This window comes from Garra rufa, chromosome 3 (assembly GCF_049309525.1).
Source record: "Garra rufa chromosome 3, GarRuf1.0, whole genome shotgun sequence".
NCBI lineage: Eukaryota > Metazoa > Chordata > Actinopteri > Cypriniformes > Cyprinidae > Garra > Garra rufa.
The window spans coordinates 53,668,679-53,684,250 of record NC_133363.1 but is presented as its reverse complement, the minus strand read 5'-3'; the positions used below and the strand labels follow the sequence as shown (position 1 = coordinate 53,684,250).

At 33.6% G+C, this 15,572-nt stretch overlaps 1 protein-coding gene and 1 pseudogene across 1 annotated transcript; both read right to left on the bottom strand.

Moving 5' to 3' along the window:
• Positions 1-268: 268 nt before the first annotated feature.
• Positions 269-1,912, bottom strand: LOC141331642 (uncharacterized; annotated as a pseudogene).
• Positions 1,913-4,411: 2,499 nt separating this feature from the next.
• On the bottom strand, positions 4,412-6,672 carry LOC141331362 (uncharacterized). The gene is made up of 7 exons (XM_073836394.1): positions 6,627-6,672; positions 6,156-6,537; positions 5,770-6,067; positions 5,510-5,542; positions 4,926-5,022; positions 4,732-4,793; positions 4,412-4,631 (listed from the first exon to the last, which is right to left on the bottom strand). Exons 1-7 carry the CDS (start codon positions 6,670-6,672, stop codon positions 4,515-4,517), a joined length of 1,035 nt encoding a protein of 344 aa, XP_073692495.1. The 3' UTR covers positions 4,412-4,514.
• Between the last annotated feature and the right edge of the window lie 8,900 nt (positions 6,673-15,572).

The following is a 15,572-nucleotide window of genomic DNA, read 5'->3' as shown; positions in this document are numbered from 1 at the left end:
CTTTGCAAAAATAGAATCCATAAAATGTTTTAATGCAAATTGTTATAGCTCTTACTCTTTTACTCTTTATTGTATTAACAAAGCAAACTAAAATTGATTATACAGCATATTGATATATAATGATGATACTTACTCAAACAACATTTCACCATGGTCTTTACACGTCTTCCGCTTTCCCCTTGGTAGAAATTGCATTCCATTCCAAACCCCCCTCACCCCCTTACAATGCCCTTGTCAACCCCAATACTGTATGTCCTTAAAGCTGGTATTACTTTCCACTCTTTGAGCATTTGGCAATGACGGGTGACCAGAATTTGACTTCCTGAAACTAAAAGAACAAAAAAAAAAAACATTTAAGACAATATAATTTCCATATGATGATTAAAGTGATAATCAGGTGGCTTTAAAGCTGGAGAGTTTAATGTGACAGACCTTAATTATTGACACAACATCATTAGTACTCTGGATCTGCTTATATTTGCTTTCTGTTGCATTAATAGACTCAGCAATATAAGAGAATTGTCATCCTTTACATGAGTTAAGCAGAAATGTTCTAATATATAGCATGTTTGATAAAGAACATATTACATTAAAATAAATTCTAGTATGCTGTGCATTTTACACCTAAACTACTATGCTGTAACAAACTGTTTTGTGTAAACAGTTTGTAAACAGCGAGACTAGATGAATTCAAGCAAACACTTACCATTTCTCGTCATGCAACACAGAAGAATATTGATGGTAATGTTTGATGTCCAGAGCAGCGTAAAGACAATTACAAGGAATAAGTAATTATTCTGGCTCTTGAAGTTGTCTAAATCATGAGGAATAATATTTGATAAATATCAAGTGTAGTATATACAAGTATTCAGAATGACCAGTTTGGAAAGTAGTTGATTAAAAATGCAAGTGTTTTCATGCAAAGAAGTTCATAACGTAGCATTGTTCCAAATGACAAATACAAAGAGTTGTATTGTCTATGATGAAATGCTCACACTTACCAAGATTGTGTTCAAAAACATTTCCAAATAAAATCTCCCCACATGTGGCCAGTGCACAGTAAAATCCCATTTGTGATGAACTGAACTTTTTCTTTGGGAGGTTGTACGCGCAGGTTGGTGAAAGACGGTCACCTTCAGATCTCCTCACACATCCATCACTTGTGTTATCATTAACATAAATGAATCCTTCAGATCCATGTTTGAACCAGTAGAGACGATGTTCACCTCCAGCACTCACTAATTCATTTTGGACTTATTATTTTAGAGGAACATTTACCTCTGATTTAATCTTGGGCAGCTGTAGATTAGTGGGTTTGCTGATTTTTGATCCTAGAATGGATAATTGCAATAAATAACTTTGCTTGTTTGTTTGTACCATTAAAATGACCAATTAAAAGTCACACCAAGAGCTCTTGCTCACCTTTAATAATCAGACGAGTGCCATTTCCAAATATCATTATATTAGAGAAAGAAAAAGCACATTAGTACGTGCCTGAATCTGATTTAACGGCGTTCACAATTGTCAGATTAAAACGGTTAGTCTCTTTAAACACATGAAAAAGATTGCTGTCAAATCCATTGTGAAACGGGCTTATTGATGTATGGAGAATGGAGGAAGCAATGAGACGTGGTTCTTCTCCAGTGACTTGCTTGTACCACAATGCCACACTTATTTGTTTTGTTGAAATAAAGCAGGACAAAACCACAGAATCTCCTTCATGAACTGATACAACTGGGTTCAGTTATAATATCTCCATATAGTCCCACCACTGTAAGATAATTAACGTCACACATCAAACAATTAAAAAGATTTGAAATAATATCAGAAAATGTTTTAAATTAAATTATTTAAATATACACTTACACACTTCAGTTAAAAGTAACACCATCACACAAAGTTGCTTATCCATTTTCTTCTTCAGACTAAGAGAAGAAGCTCAATGAATGCGATTTTATATAACATGCAGTACAGCTTGAAGTACGGCACTGCCATTATTATGTACAGTTAGCGCTTTCAGCCATTTCCTGGGCCTGACACAGTTCTACATACACCACACTTGAAACCACAGATTAGAATCATGCAGTTTGCTAAAAGGCAAACAATCATTTAAACATTTAACTCTCTACCAAATTAATTTCCATTAACAACTTTTACAACTTCCTTAGTCCTGGCCTCATACAGTAACTGGTTTTATTTTACAGGTAATTACAGATACAGTTAATGATTCCGTTTCAAATAGTTACAATGTACAATATCAATATGCTGCAGAAACTTTAAGTTAATGTCAGCTCTGTTTCTCACGAATTTCTAGAAGTTGTCCTTGAGTCTATCTTGTGTTAGATCATATCTGTCTTGATGGCCTCATTTTTTCACCACATAGTCACCGTATTCACCCCTGTTTTCTCAAATTTCTACCTTCGATTTGTAAAGAATGCACTTTAAATTCCTACAATATATATTTATATATTGTATATGTCATATATATCTAATATTATTCTTTATATTTAAATAACTTGCCCTTTTAGACTTATACTCTATTAATTTGCTTATTGCTGCTTAAAAAAAACCAACAACACTAGCTTCTCTGTCCTTTTTGTTTTACATCTATCTATGTTTAAGCCTCTAACACTAGCTTGGTGTTTTGCTCATGGCAGTTGGATGTGGCTGTGTATCAGGGTTGGGGCCATTCATGAATTGAATTGAGAATGAATGGTAAATTCCAATTCAGTTCCTGGAATGGAATTGGAATTGCATTCAGCTGACAGGAAATGGAATTGGAATTTAATTGGAATATCAGGAAACAGAATTGAAATCAAATAAATTCCACTTGAGTTGCTAAATAAAATAGTTTATAGTGCATAAATATTGTAAATCACATAAACAACAAACATATAAAAGAAATACAAAGTACTGTATGTTTAGTATGTTAAGCATGATAATTTCACCAAATTTCAAGAAATGATGATAATTCGATGCAATAAAAAGTGAATGAAATACATGAATGACCTTGACTCATTTTTTGTGAGTTGAGATATATTGAATGTATAGTACATTCAGAAACTTATCACCACTGTCATTCAATTATTAACTCATAATGTACAGTTCTCATTTTTATTTACATACATTTGATCAACTCTATTTCATACATTACTTGGTATTTTTAAAGCATCATAAATAAAGTTCAAATAAATGCAATCACAAATAAATGCTCAGAAACAGCAATAAACGGAATTCAGTGGTATGTCCCTGAATTGAATTCCACTTCCTGTAATTCCAATTCAATTCCAACTCTGTTTCCTGTAATAGTTGTTGAATTCCAATTCCAGTTACATTTTCTTCTTTGAATTGGAATTGTTGAGTTCATTCCTGAATTGACTCCAACCCTGCTGTGTATCAAAGGTAAAAAATTATATAAATACTGTTCAGTTTCTCACAAAAAACGATCGTTTCGTGTTTTAGGACATCAATGTATCGTCATGAGCCGAGGGTGTAATTTGGATTTGTCTGTGCATGTTTTTTTTTTTTTTTTTTTTTTTTTTTTTTTGTTGTTGTTGTTGTTGTTGTTTACTTTTAAAGGTCTGGTGCCCATCCACTACCATTATTTGGGTAGCAGACTGCACCAGTTTTCGTTAAAAACTTTGTTTGTGTTCTGCTGAAGAAACAAAGTCACCTACATCTTGGATGCCCTGGGGGTAAGCAGATAAACATCACATTTTCAATTTTGGGTGAACTATCCCTTTAAATAGACCTGTAAACTTGTAGATGTAACTAAGGTCATGTTGCACGTTGCCCTTGCACTGAATATATAGTCTCTGCTGCCACCTTGTGTTTATTTGTTTGTTTTGGATGTTGGTTCATCATCAATTAGTTTAGATCAGTTTATTTAGATCATTTACTCTTCTAATTTCTGAAAGTATATTAGGATTGCTTTTTCTCAAATATCCCATCTTAAAGAAAATGTTCTGAAAATATATAGTTTGTATATATTGTAATAGTACAATGCTGTACCATGTTGTACCTTAACATCATTCTTTAAACTTTTTGTTTTATTTGATGTGTGTGGTTAACTTCATGTACTGGAAAAAAATGTGTTGTGGATAGTGCCCCTGTGGCATTTGTTGCCACAGTAATTTGTGAGAAAATTAAAGTAAGAGACAGTTGTACTACTATATCTTTATTTTCCAGAGCATGCCTTTCTTTCCTTTGTACATATGGCCTCACACACAAATACATGTACAAAATTATATATGTAGAAAAAAAACATGATTTCTGGACAACAGCAGTTCATTGGAAAATCCAAGCAGATCATATAACATACAAATATTTGTGAAGACATCATCTGTACTTTGTATAGTGTGCTTTCACAGTTTTATATCACTATACTAGTGGCAGAAAAAATCTAAATAAATTAGATTTTCCCAAGTAAGAATACTTTGTTGCAGATCAAATCAAACGTGTTCACAGAGCATTAAAAAATAAATGTCTGCAAATATGGATATATAAAATAGTTTTCAGCTTTGCTGTTGACATGCTAAACCAGAATACAGTGTGTCCTCTGGATGTCTCTCCTTCTTCACTCTTGACTGTTTGGTTGATATTTGTACAGTAGTGTAAGTCATTTCCCTGTACTAAAAAAAAAAAACAGATTTCCACAGTGTTTATCATGTTATTTATTATAGATGCCTTATCTATGGCTTTAATTCTGTCTCTTTTCTTTGTTAAAATTACCTTATTCATTAACACACCATCATCATCTTCATTAGTAGTCTGTATCTGATTAGATTTTCTCTCTGTTTTAAATAGAGATATAATAGTTAAAAAATTAAACTCTTTAAAAGGATGCTCATTGCTCACACATAGCTTAAAAAGAAGCATTCCAAAATTACAGTATATTTCATAACGAAAGAATACAAAATGCTTACCACTTTTCCTCAAACAACAAAGTAGAATATTGATGGCAAAACTTATTGCCAACAGTGAAGCAAGGCCGATTTGAATGTAAATTAGCTTGTTCTGACTCTGAAAGTTGTCTAAAAAAAGAAAAAAAGATGAATGAATGACACAGGTATTTTGGAAAATAAAATAAAACAAAATAATACGGCATATTCAAAATATAAAACAATAAATGTTTTTGGTCACAGTTTATATAAGGTGGCCTTAACTATAACATACATTAAAAATAAGTACAATGTGCTTAATGTGGTCATATTGCATTGCAAAACACTTTTTCTTCTATTAAGATGGGATACGGGTAAGGTTAGGGACAGGTTTGGTGGTATGGGTAGGTTTAAGGGTGGGTTAGGGTGTAAGGGATGGGTCAACAGTGGTATTTACAGCAATGAATTACAAATGTGATTACATATAGGTTTTTAAAAATATATAAGTACAATGTAAAAACATGTATGTACACAATAAGCACATTGTACCAAATGATTAATTTAAATATAAGAACATAGTAGTTAAGGCCACCTAATGTAAAGTGGGACCATGTTTTTTAATGAATGACCACATTGTCAATATTATATCGCAAAAAAGTGACCTGAATTTATATTTCATTTGAATTTATATTCATCACTGTAGAAGAAAATACATTTAAAAGTGACCCGATTTGAAAAGTGACGTGAGTTAAAAGTGCTCTGTATGGTCTGCCATGCAACTCTACCAAAACATCTTTTGAGAAGCCCTTAACTATAAAAAAGTATTTCCAAAAACAAGTACCAAAAATATAATAAAATGCTCACACTTACCAGGAATATGTTTATAAACGTTTCCAAATAAAGCCTCCCCACATGTGGCCAGTGCACAGTAAGTTGCCGTTTGTGAAGAACTGAATTTTTTCTTTGGAAGGTTATACTTGCAGGTTGATAAAAGACAGTCAGCTTCAGAGCTCCTCACACATCCATCACTTGTGTTTCCATGAACATAAACAGATCCTGGAGGAGATTCTCCTGATCCGTGTTTGAACCAGTATAGACGATGTTCACCTCCACCGCTCACTATCTCATTTTGAATTGAACATTGTAGAGGCACAATAACCTCTGACTCAACTAGTTCAGTCTTGGGACTCATGGGTTTGCTGATTTCTTCTTCTAGAATGGATGATATTTTGTATAAATATCTGTTTTTCCTCTATCAACATTATAAATAAACACTTTAACATGAAGGTGACATGCACTGACTCACCTTTAATAACCAGATGAGTGCCATTTCCAAATTTCATGATATTAGAGAAAGAGACAGCACAGTAGTACGTGCCTGAATCTGATTGTACGGCATTTACAAATGACAGATTAAAACTGTTTGTATCTCTTAACACATGAAAATGATTGCTGTCAAATCCATTGTGAAATTGGTGTACTGATTGATGGAGAATGGAGGAAGCAATGAGACGTGGTTCTTCTCCAGTGACTTGCTTGTACCACAACACCACACTTATTTGTTTTGATGTAATGAAGCAGGACAAAACCACAGAATTTCCTTCATTAACTGACACAACTGGGTTTAGTTGTATAATGTCTCCATGTATTATCTCAACTGTTAATAGATAAAAATAAAGCTTACATTCTGAAAAGTCTTGACATTATTTGTTCAGTATATATGAATATTACTAAAATAGCACTTACAGATTTCATACAGGAGGAAGATCATCACACACAGTTGTCTGACCATTTTATCGTCATCCAGATCTTTCTGTGCTCAGGCGGGAAAAAAAGCAGCTGTTATTTTATACCTTAAGATCACATGATTATGTTAGTCAGCAAATCATCACCCATTTCCTGGACTTGACACAGTTTTATGTGCAGCGCTTCCAACCCACACATTAAATTAATTCTGTAGACAAAAAATGTTGATCCCTGTAAATATTCCTGGATAAATTGTTTACCCTTTTTCCTCAGAAAACTGCTTTTAGTTTGAACATTAAGAACAATTTATTTATTTTCAAATTTCTATTTAAATGTAATCATTCATTTTCATTTTATTTTCAAGTATCTACTTTTAACTATTAAATATAGTTACAAGTACATACTATATGGAAAGTTGAAGAGTGAGATTTAATTGTCAATCTTTTAAAAAATTATTTTTTAAATTAATAGTTTGATTCAGGCCAAATGTAAATTAAAATTCACTGCAACCTTTAACACAGAAAATCCTTGTCCATGGTCCTGAAATTATACAACTCTTGAATGTCATGCTGATTTGTGAACACAGAAAGCAATGTAATATTTTGATGCACCGTAATAAGTGTTCTACAGCAACTTAATGAAATATGATATTATCAGCTTTGATCAGCTACTGGGAATAAGCCAATGCTGATCATCTCTTTAAGGCCGTCTCTTCATTTTATAGCATAACTATTTAATAATAAACAAAATTAGTGTATTTTTATATATATATATAGTATATTAAATTTTTATGTTTTATTATATTTTTTATTATTATATATATTATATGGCATATGATTTAAATATATTGTATTACTTAACTTAGATATTGAAAAAGAAATCTGCTGGACCACAGCTTAAATGTGAATTGTTTGAGTTTTTCAATGTTGAAGTACTTTTTAAATGTTAAAATGTTAAAATCTCTTATAACACGTAATGCTTTAAGCAATAATTTTACTTTAAGTAGTATAAAGTTATATTTAAACACTATGGTGCTATCAAAACATTACATTGTCATGTAGCTCAAAACAGCACATGCATTTTTCAGAAACTCATATTTATTTTTGGCCCGCCGTAAACAGACACATCACACTTAAACTATGATTTACGCAAACAATGAGCTGATAAACATGCACATCAGAAAGTGAGTATCTACATAAGTTCATAGGTGATACTGTACTTTTGAAAACTGTTTAATTAGAGCACTGTCCTTTGAGTTGTTTAGCTTGTTTTTTTTTTGTTTTTTTTTTTTGTTTTTTTTCTAGAGCAGTGTCATATGAGAACAACGGTAACACTTGAAAACAAAGGTCTTTGTAGTTCAGTCTAAACCTTTCACAAGTGGTAGTGATGAACAAGGTCTAAGCAACTGTAAATGCATGTGACTGCTTTTGACACCTTTTTTTAAGCAACATCAAACACTGTGTGGAAACTTTTGACCACTAAGACTGAGCTCTACTGAAGGCTGACGGCTGCTTGATCTTTCCATTCTGTTTTCACTTTCATGCATTGACCACAAACACAGCACTGAGACCAACAGTCTGCACTGTGCACTCATAAATGAGATTGCTGATCTGTCTGCTCTATTTTCCACTACAATGCTTAATAATACATAACATTCATAAAAATGATAAAATATAACACATCCTTAAGCATTTGTCAGATGTTAAATATATATTAAATATATAAAATAAATATAATACATATATCACCTCTTTGAAGATAGATTCCCGAAACATAAACACCTATATGAAGATTATATTTAGAAATGTAAATATATCACCTTTTGTTAATATAGCTTTTTTGTTAATTACTAAATGTTAATATATTAACTTTTAGTGTTAATGGGTTGATACAATAGAAACTGATGCATCTTTAGTTTTTGTTCTACTTCTATATAAAGCATAATTTCTTTTGAAGCTACAAAGTTAGCAAAAATATGATATGAGAACAACCACAAAACTTCAAGCCCTTTCATTGAATTGTATATCTGTTCTGTAATATTCTAAATCGCATTGTATTGTTTGGCTTCTTGTTTTGCTCTTCTTGCTCAGTTCTTCATGTTTTCATCAGCAGGGGGAGCAGAATAAGTATAAAGGCTAAGAAAACGGTATTGAAAATTTTTACTAAAGTTTACTATTAACATTTAATAAATAACTATGACAAAAAATGCATTGTGCATAATTTATTATGTATTTATTTAACCTTTGTGCTGTGCTGGAAATCTTTTACTTAAATTGGTGTTCCGGTCACCTAGTCACAACTTGTAAATCTTTCATAATATATTATATACAAATCTTATGTCATCTTGTATTCTTTTAATTAGTACAGATTTTGTATTTATTTTGGACCTGAAGCTTATGCACCTACGTTTCTGAGTGAAATAAAGTACTGTTTGTTAATAATTAAGATGCTTAAGCTTAGATTAAAGGGGCCTAAGAAAAAAAACTGTTCCAAAAAGAAATATAAAACCTGTGATAGCTGAATTTAAACAAGTTGATAAATAAGAGAATTTTGACTCTGAGCAATAAAAAGCAGGTGAAAAAATTCTAAAATAGTACAAAAGTTATTCAAGTTTTTATACAGTACCCCGTGTGAGCAAAGTCACGAGTAAGTTTTAGTCCACTGACATTAACTATTATTTTAATGAAAAAGAAAAATCTCTCTTGGTCAGAAAGACCAAAACACAACATGAGGAGTAAACACATACAAAATTGGGACACGCATGAAGCAATCTTTAGTTAGTAAGATCAGTATGATTTCAAAGACTTCTTGTAACTACTTTTTTTTTTTTTTTTTTTTTACAGGGTGGGCTATTTGTTTTTGGTAATGGAAAGGGATGTGAAGACAAAGGTTGGCGTAAGTATTTTGGTGGTTTTGATGCAGCAAGTGTTGTGGGTGGAAACTTAAACCATGATGTATGTTTGTGCTCACACCGAGAGCAAAGGTGCTGATCCATTTTTACTTTGTCACATTTATTTTTAGGTGTTAATTTTTATTATAACTATATAAACATATATATATATATATATATATATATATATATATATGTATGTGTGTGTGTGTGTGTGTGTGTGTGTGTGTGTGTGTGTGTGTACATCATTTTGTATTTGTATCTTAATATAAATATATCCATATATAAGCACACATATATACACTAAACATACATACAGTAATATACGTGGAACTTAAAACCAGTCGTAGGGGTCCATTTTTTGAAATTCATTGATGTATGGTTTGTTAGGAAAGGACTATATTTGGCCGAGATACAACTACTTGAAAATCTGGAATCTGAGGGTGCAAAAAAACTTAAAATATTGACAAAATTGCCTTTAAAGTTGTCCATATGAAGCTCTTAGCAATGCATATTACTAATCAAAAATTAAGTTTTGATATATTTATGGTAGGAAATATACAAAATGTCTTCATGGAACATGATGTTTACTTAAAATACTAATATATATGGTGAATGTATATATATATATATAGTGAATGTATATATATATATATATATATATATATATATATATATATATATATATATTCTTTTTTACATTCTTTTTTACGTTATTTTAAATTTGTTTTTGCTTTTATTAAATAATTAATCATTCTAAGACATATTCTGTTCATGCTAAAATGATTCTATATTAATCAAATTATGTATTTTAATCAAAGTTATAAGTATAAACCATACAAAGCTGATCCGCTGATGTTCACTTCAGCAGTTTCCACTCTACACTAAGCAGTTTCTTCCTGTCACTCACTTAGCAGGATATGATGTCATTCACTCACTCTGCCCCTCTTTTAGTTTGATTCACGAGTTTAGACTGAGCACTTTCAAATATATTTCATCTTCTTTTACTTTTCAGCTGGACTTTAATGAAATAAGAGATATTCCTGGTGTGAGTCTTGTTTTCTTCTGTCTCTGACCTTAATCATGAAAAGATCTTACGCCACACAGTGAGGAGGGAGAGAGTGGGCTGAGTAGGTGTTAAAAAGGCCAAAGTTACATGCATGTTGAATACATAAAGCTCTTCTGTTCAGTTTGAACAACTGATTAAATCTTACCACTCTACTGGTGTGTAAACTGGGCTAACTTTCTGAAGACCTTGTGGTTTGTAGTGTTGATTTTATCAAACAATAATCAGATCCTGTCACCATTCACATTCAAAATAAAATCTAGCACAGATTTGTGGTATCTGAATGATATCTGAAAATGAAATACACAGAGCATGGGGGTCTGTTTTTATGGGAAAAATAATTATTACATATTGCTCAATAACACTTTATTCACATACAGTCAAGGCCGGAATTATTCATAGCCCTGGCAAATTCTGACTTAAAGTTACTTTTATTCAACCAGCAAGTTTTTTTTTAAATGACACAGGCTTCTCACAAAAGATAATAAGACGATGTACAAGAGGCAATATTTCACAGCTTTTATTTACATTTGAACAAAAAGTGGCATGTCCAAAATTATTCATACCCTTTGCAAACTGTCAGAGTCTATAGGAAAAACCAAAGTTCTATACCAATCCAAATATTCCAAGCTGTTGTAAGGGGCTGTTCACATGTAGCGTCTTTTACGCGCTCAAGTTCGTTATTTCAAATGTAGACGCGCGGCTTGCGCGCATAATGGAATTTGTATCTTAATATAAATATATCCATATATAAGCACACATATATACACTAAACATACATACAGTAATATACGTGGAACTTAAAACCAGTCATAGGGGTCCATTTTTTGAAAATATTGATGTATGGTTTGTTAGGAAAGGACAATATTTGGCCGAGATACAACTACTTGAAAATCTGGAATCTGAGGGTGCAAAAAAAATTAAAATATTGACAAAATTGCCTTTAAAGTTGTCCATATGAAGCTCTTAGCAATGCATATTACTAATCAAAAATTAAGTTTTGATATATTTATGGTAGGAAATATACAAAATGTCTTCATGGAGACATTTTGGTGCTGCGCGCTCGTTTTTCTAGGCGCGTCCGCGCCGCATCAAGATATAAACATCTCAACTTTTCAGAATGCCGTAAGCGCCCCGCAGGTCATGTGACATGAACCAACCAATCAGCTTCCTGACGTTTTTCCGTTACATTGAAACCTCAGCAGAAACATGGAGGAGCAGCTCATCATTGTGGTCCAGGGATTTCCTGAACTTTATGATTTGTCAAGCCCCCATTATTTTGACGGTAATAGAAGAAACAATGCATGGAGACGCATAGGCTTGGAGCTAGAGCGCAGCTGATGGTTGCTTAGAAACGGCAGACGCTTCCGGAGTGCAAGCGCCCGAGCGCTTTGTTGATAAGGAAGAAAGCGACGCGCCTAGCGTTTTCCATGCGTTTTTAGGCGCGACATGTGAACGGCCCCTAAAGCATCTTAATTACCCTGATTCATTGGGAACAGCTGTTTAAGTCAACTCAACAGGTGAAAAACAGAAGCTCTCTGATGTTGGTTTGTGGACAGTCATGGCTAAGACAGAGGAGCTCACTGAGGACCTGTGGCTGTGCATTGTGGCTGCTCACAAGTCAGGAAAGGGTTATAAGATTATATCTAAATGTTTTGAAGTTCCAGTGGCTACAGTACAAAGTATTATTAAAAAATACAAGACGTTCTGAACTGTGAAAAATCTCAGAGGACATGGTCAAAAGCCAAAAGTGACACCTGTACTAGCCAGGAGGATAGTGAGAGAGGTAAAAAAAAAAAAAAAAAGAACCCAAGGATCACCACCAAGACCATCCTGATGAATCTGGGCTTTGCTGGTGGCAACATCTCAAGGCAGACAGTCCACAGACACACCACTGGGTTTCACGGACGCAGACCAAGGAGGACACCACTTCTCCAGGTAAGGCACACAAAAGCCTGCTTTGCCATTGCAAATGCTCTCCTGGGGCCTCATTTATAAAACTTTCTTTCACACTGATTTGATCTTAGAGTGTTCGTACGATCAAATCCACGTCAAAGTACAGATTTACAGTATAAAAACCGTCTTTGACGTGGAAAAGTACTTATCTCCACGTCAGTTTCCAGCTTGGCGTACGACCGTTTCCTTGTGGTAATGCCTGGTATTGCAGATAGTTCAGCCTCACTATAATTTGATTTCTTGCGCTCCTTTTTACTTGCCATTGTCACAGAGTTTTTGCTTTAGGAATGAGCTTTATATGTAAATTAATTAAGCAGGGGCGTTTCGACGGTGGAACATTCAGCTGCACACAATTCCACGATCATTTGTGATTTATAACCGAATGACTGGCGTACGCATGGATTTCGTGGTACGTTCGTTTTCTCTGAATCGCTCTTACGATCAAATCAGAATAGTTCTTAGATAAAATCAAGGATGGTTTCTACGCCAGTCTTTATAAATGAGGCCCCTGGACAAAGAAGAAGACTTCTGGTCTTCTGTTTAATGGTCAGATGAAACAAAAATTTAATTATTTGGCCAAAGTGATGTAGCCTTTACGCCCATTTGGCGTAAAAAAGGAGAAGCCTTCAACCCTAAAGACACCATCCCCACTGTCAAACATGGTGGTGGGAACCTAATGTTTTGGCGGTGTTTTTCAGCAAGTGGACCAGGGAACCTAATCACAGTAAACGGCACCATGAAAAAGGAGCAATACATCAAAATTATCAACAACAACATCAGGCAGTCTGCAGAGAAACTTGGCCTTGGGCACCAGTGGACATTTCAGCATGACAACGACCCAAAACACACAGCAAAAGTGGTGAAAAAATGGTTAGCAGACAAAACATTAATGTTTTGCAGTGGCCCAGCCAGAGTCTCTGTGGAGGGAGCTAAAGATCAGGGTGATGGCAAGGAGACCCTCCAACCTGAAAGAGTTGGAGCTCATCGCTAAAGATAAATGGGCGAAAATACCAGTGGAGACATGCAAAAAGCTGGTCAGCAATTATAGGAAGCGTTTGATTGCTGCAATAGCCAGTAAAGGCTTTTCTATTGATTATTGAGAAGGGCATGAATAATTTTGGACATGCCACTTTTTGTTCAAATGTAAATAAAAGCTAAGAAATATTTTTTTTTTTTTTTTGTCCACAATGATGCCTCTTGTATCATCTTATTATCTTTCGGGAGAAGCCTGTATAATTTCCGATCAAAAAAAAAAAACTTGCTGGTTGAATAAAAGTATCTTTAAGTCAGAATTGTCCAGGGGTATGAATAATTTCAGGCTTGAATGTACAACATCAACGCTACAGCAAATTAAACATGAGATAGGTTAAAAAATGTATGCTTCATAATTCTTTCATAACACAACATAATAACAATTATCATATATCACATGATAATCAGAGTGGCTCTGCATATATAGTATTACAATACAGAGGTTTTCACTTTCAGTCCAGAGTACTCTGTCGGTCTTTGTCTCTCCTCTTGCTGCTGTCTTGAGCTTTGCTTTGTGAATTTTAAGGCGGCATAATTCAAATCAGAGGTCCTGTGGTACTACAAAAAAATAGATATATTTAATACATGTTTCCATTAAGTAATGTACATCATCTACACCACATTTTTTCTAAATACTTTACATTTAACATATCATTTTATCTGTCCATGTAATACAAACCTGTACACTTGACATTATATTATCTGTTGCATAAACTTGCTGAGTTGTGTTGCCTGTTACAAGATGAAATATTAAATGTGTTTTAGTATAAAATGACATTGATAATTTCCCATGCAGGTTAAAAGAAATAAATTTGTTAATAAAAAAAACTGCATATATGTATATCTTCATGTATTTTATATGATGTATTATATATAAATACATTAAAGTGTGCTTTTACCTTTTGTCTTTTTCATGCAAAGTAGAATATTACTGATAAAGCTTATAGTCAGCAGTGCTGCAAGGCCTATTAGAATGTACATCTTCATTTGTTGGCCTTTATATTGATCTGAAACAAGTAACACATAACTGAATGCATCGCATGTTGTCCTTGAACTACATATAGCATGCAATTTGCATCAACAACGTTTCACTTTAATTACATTTTAGGCATTCTGTGTTACACTATACAGTTTAACATGTCAAACATAAACAGGTTTTGTCTTAGCATTGTACAACACACAAAAAAGCTCCCTAAAATCACGCTGAATTAAGTCATACTGTCATAACCCATAAAATGGCAATTTAAGACGTATATAACTAATTATAAGTTGTATTTAACACACTTACCGTCAATAGCCAGATTAATTCCTTGTCCAAATACAATTTCCCTACATGTGACCACGGCACAGTAGTAAGTCCCAGAATCGGAAGGCTTGACGTTTCTCATAGAGAGACTGTAGACACAACTCTTGGTAGGAGAAATAGTCACTGAGTTGTTTTTACAACTTTTTTGAGTGTAAATGATTCCTGGATGAGAACTGTGTCTGAACCAGTAGACTTTCTGTTCATCTTCACAATTGTCTTGTTCATTTTGGATTGTGCATTGCAGAGTCACATTTCCACCTGATGTTATTCCAGGTTGAGGCTGCTGTATAATATGAATCCTGTTGGATTTAGAACCTGTTGAAGAAGTAAAATTAATTTGAGACTGTACTTCAGAAAGAGTTAGTCTAAATGTTGACCACTCACCTCTAAGCACTAGATTAGTTCCTGCTCCAAAGTGGACAATGTTAGAAAAAGAAACAGCACAATAATACGTTGCTGAATCCGATTGTGCAGTTTTTTGAATAGTCAGATTAAAGCTGCCAAGCTCGGTACCTACTCTAAAGCGTTTCGACTTTTTAAAATCATCATAAAGTACGCTATTTTGAGTCCAGTGATATGAAGAGGCTACGAGGACAGGTCTTTCTCCCAGAGTCTGTTTGTACCACATAACTCTGTTCAGTTGGTCTTTTGGATGAAAGCAGTAAAATGTCACATCATCACCCACTTGAACTGCTA

Bases quoted from the DNA above. Each gene is read 5' to 3' on its own strand.
- LOC141331362 (XM_073836394.1), bottom strand. From the start codon at position 6,672: ATGGTCAGACAACTGTGTGTGATGATCTTCCTCCTGTATGAAATCT. The intron at 5,543-5,769 runs GTTTATAAACAT...ATATAAATTCAG, and splicing joins GGGAGGCTTTATTTGGAAAC to GTCACTTTTTTGCGATATAA. The intron at 5,023-5,509 runs GTCATTCATTAA...GACAACTTTCAG, and splicing joins GATATAATATTGACAATGTG to AGTCAGAACAAGCTAATTTA.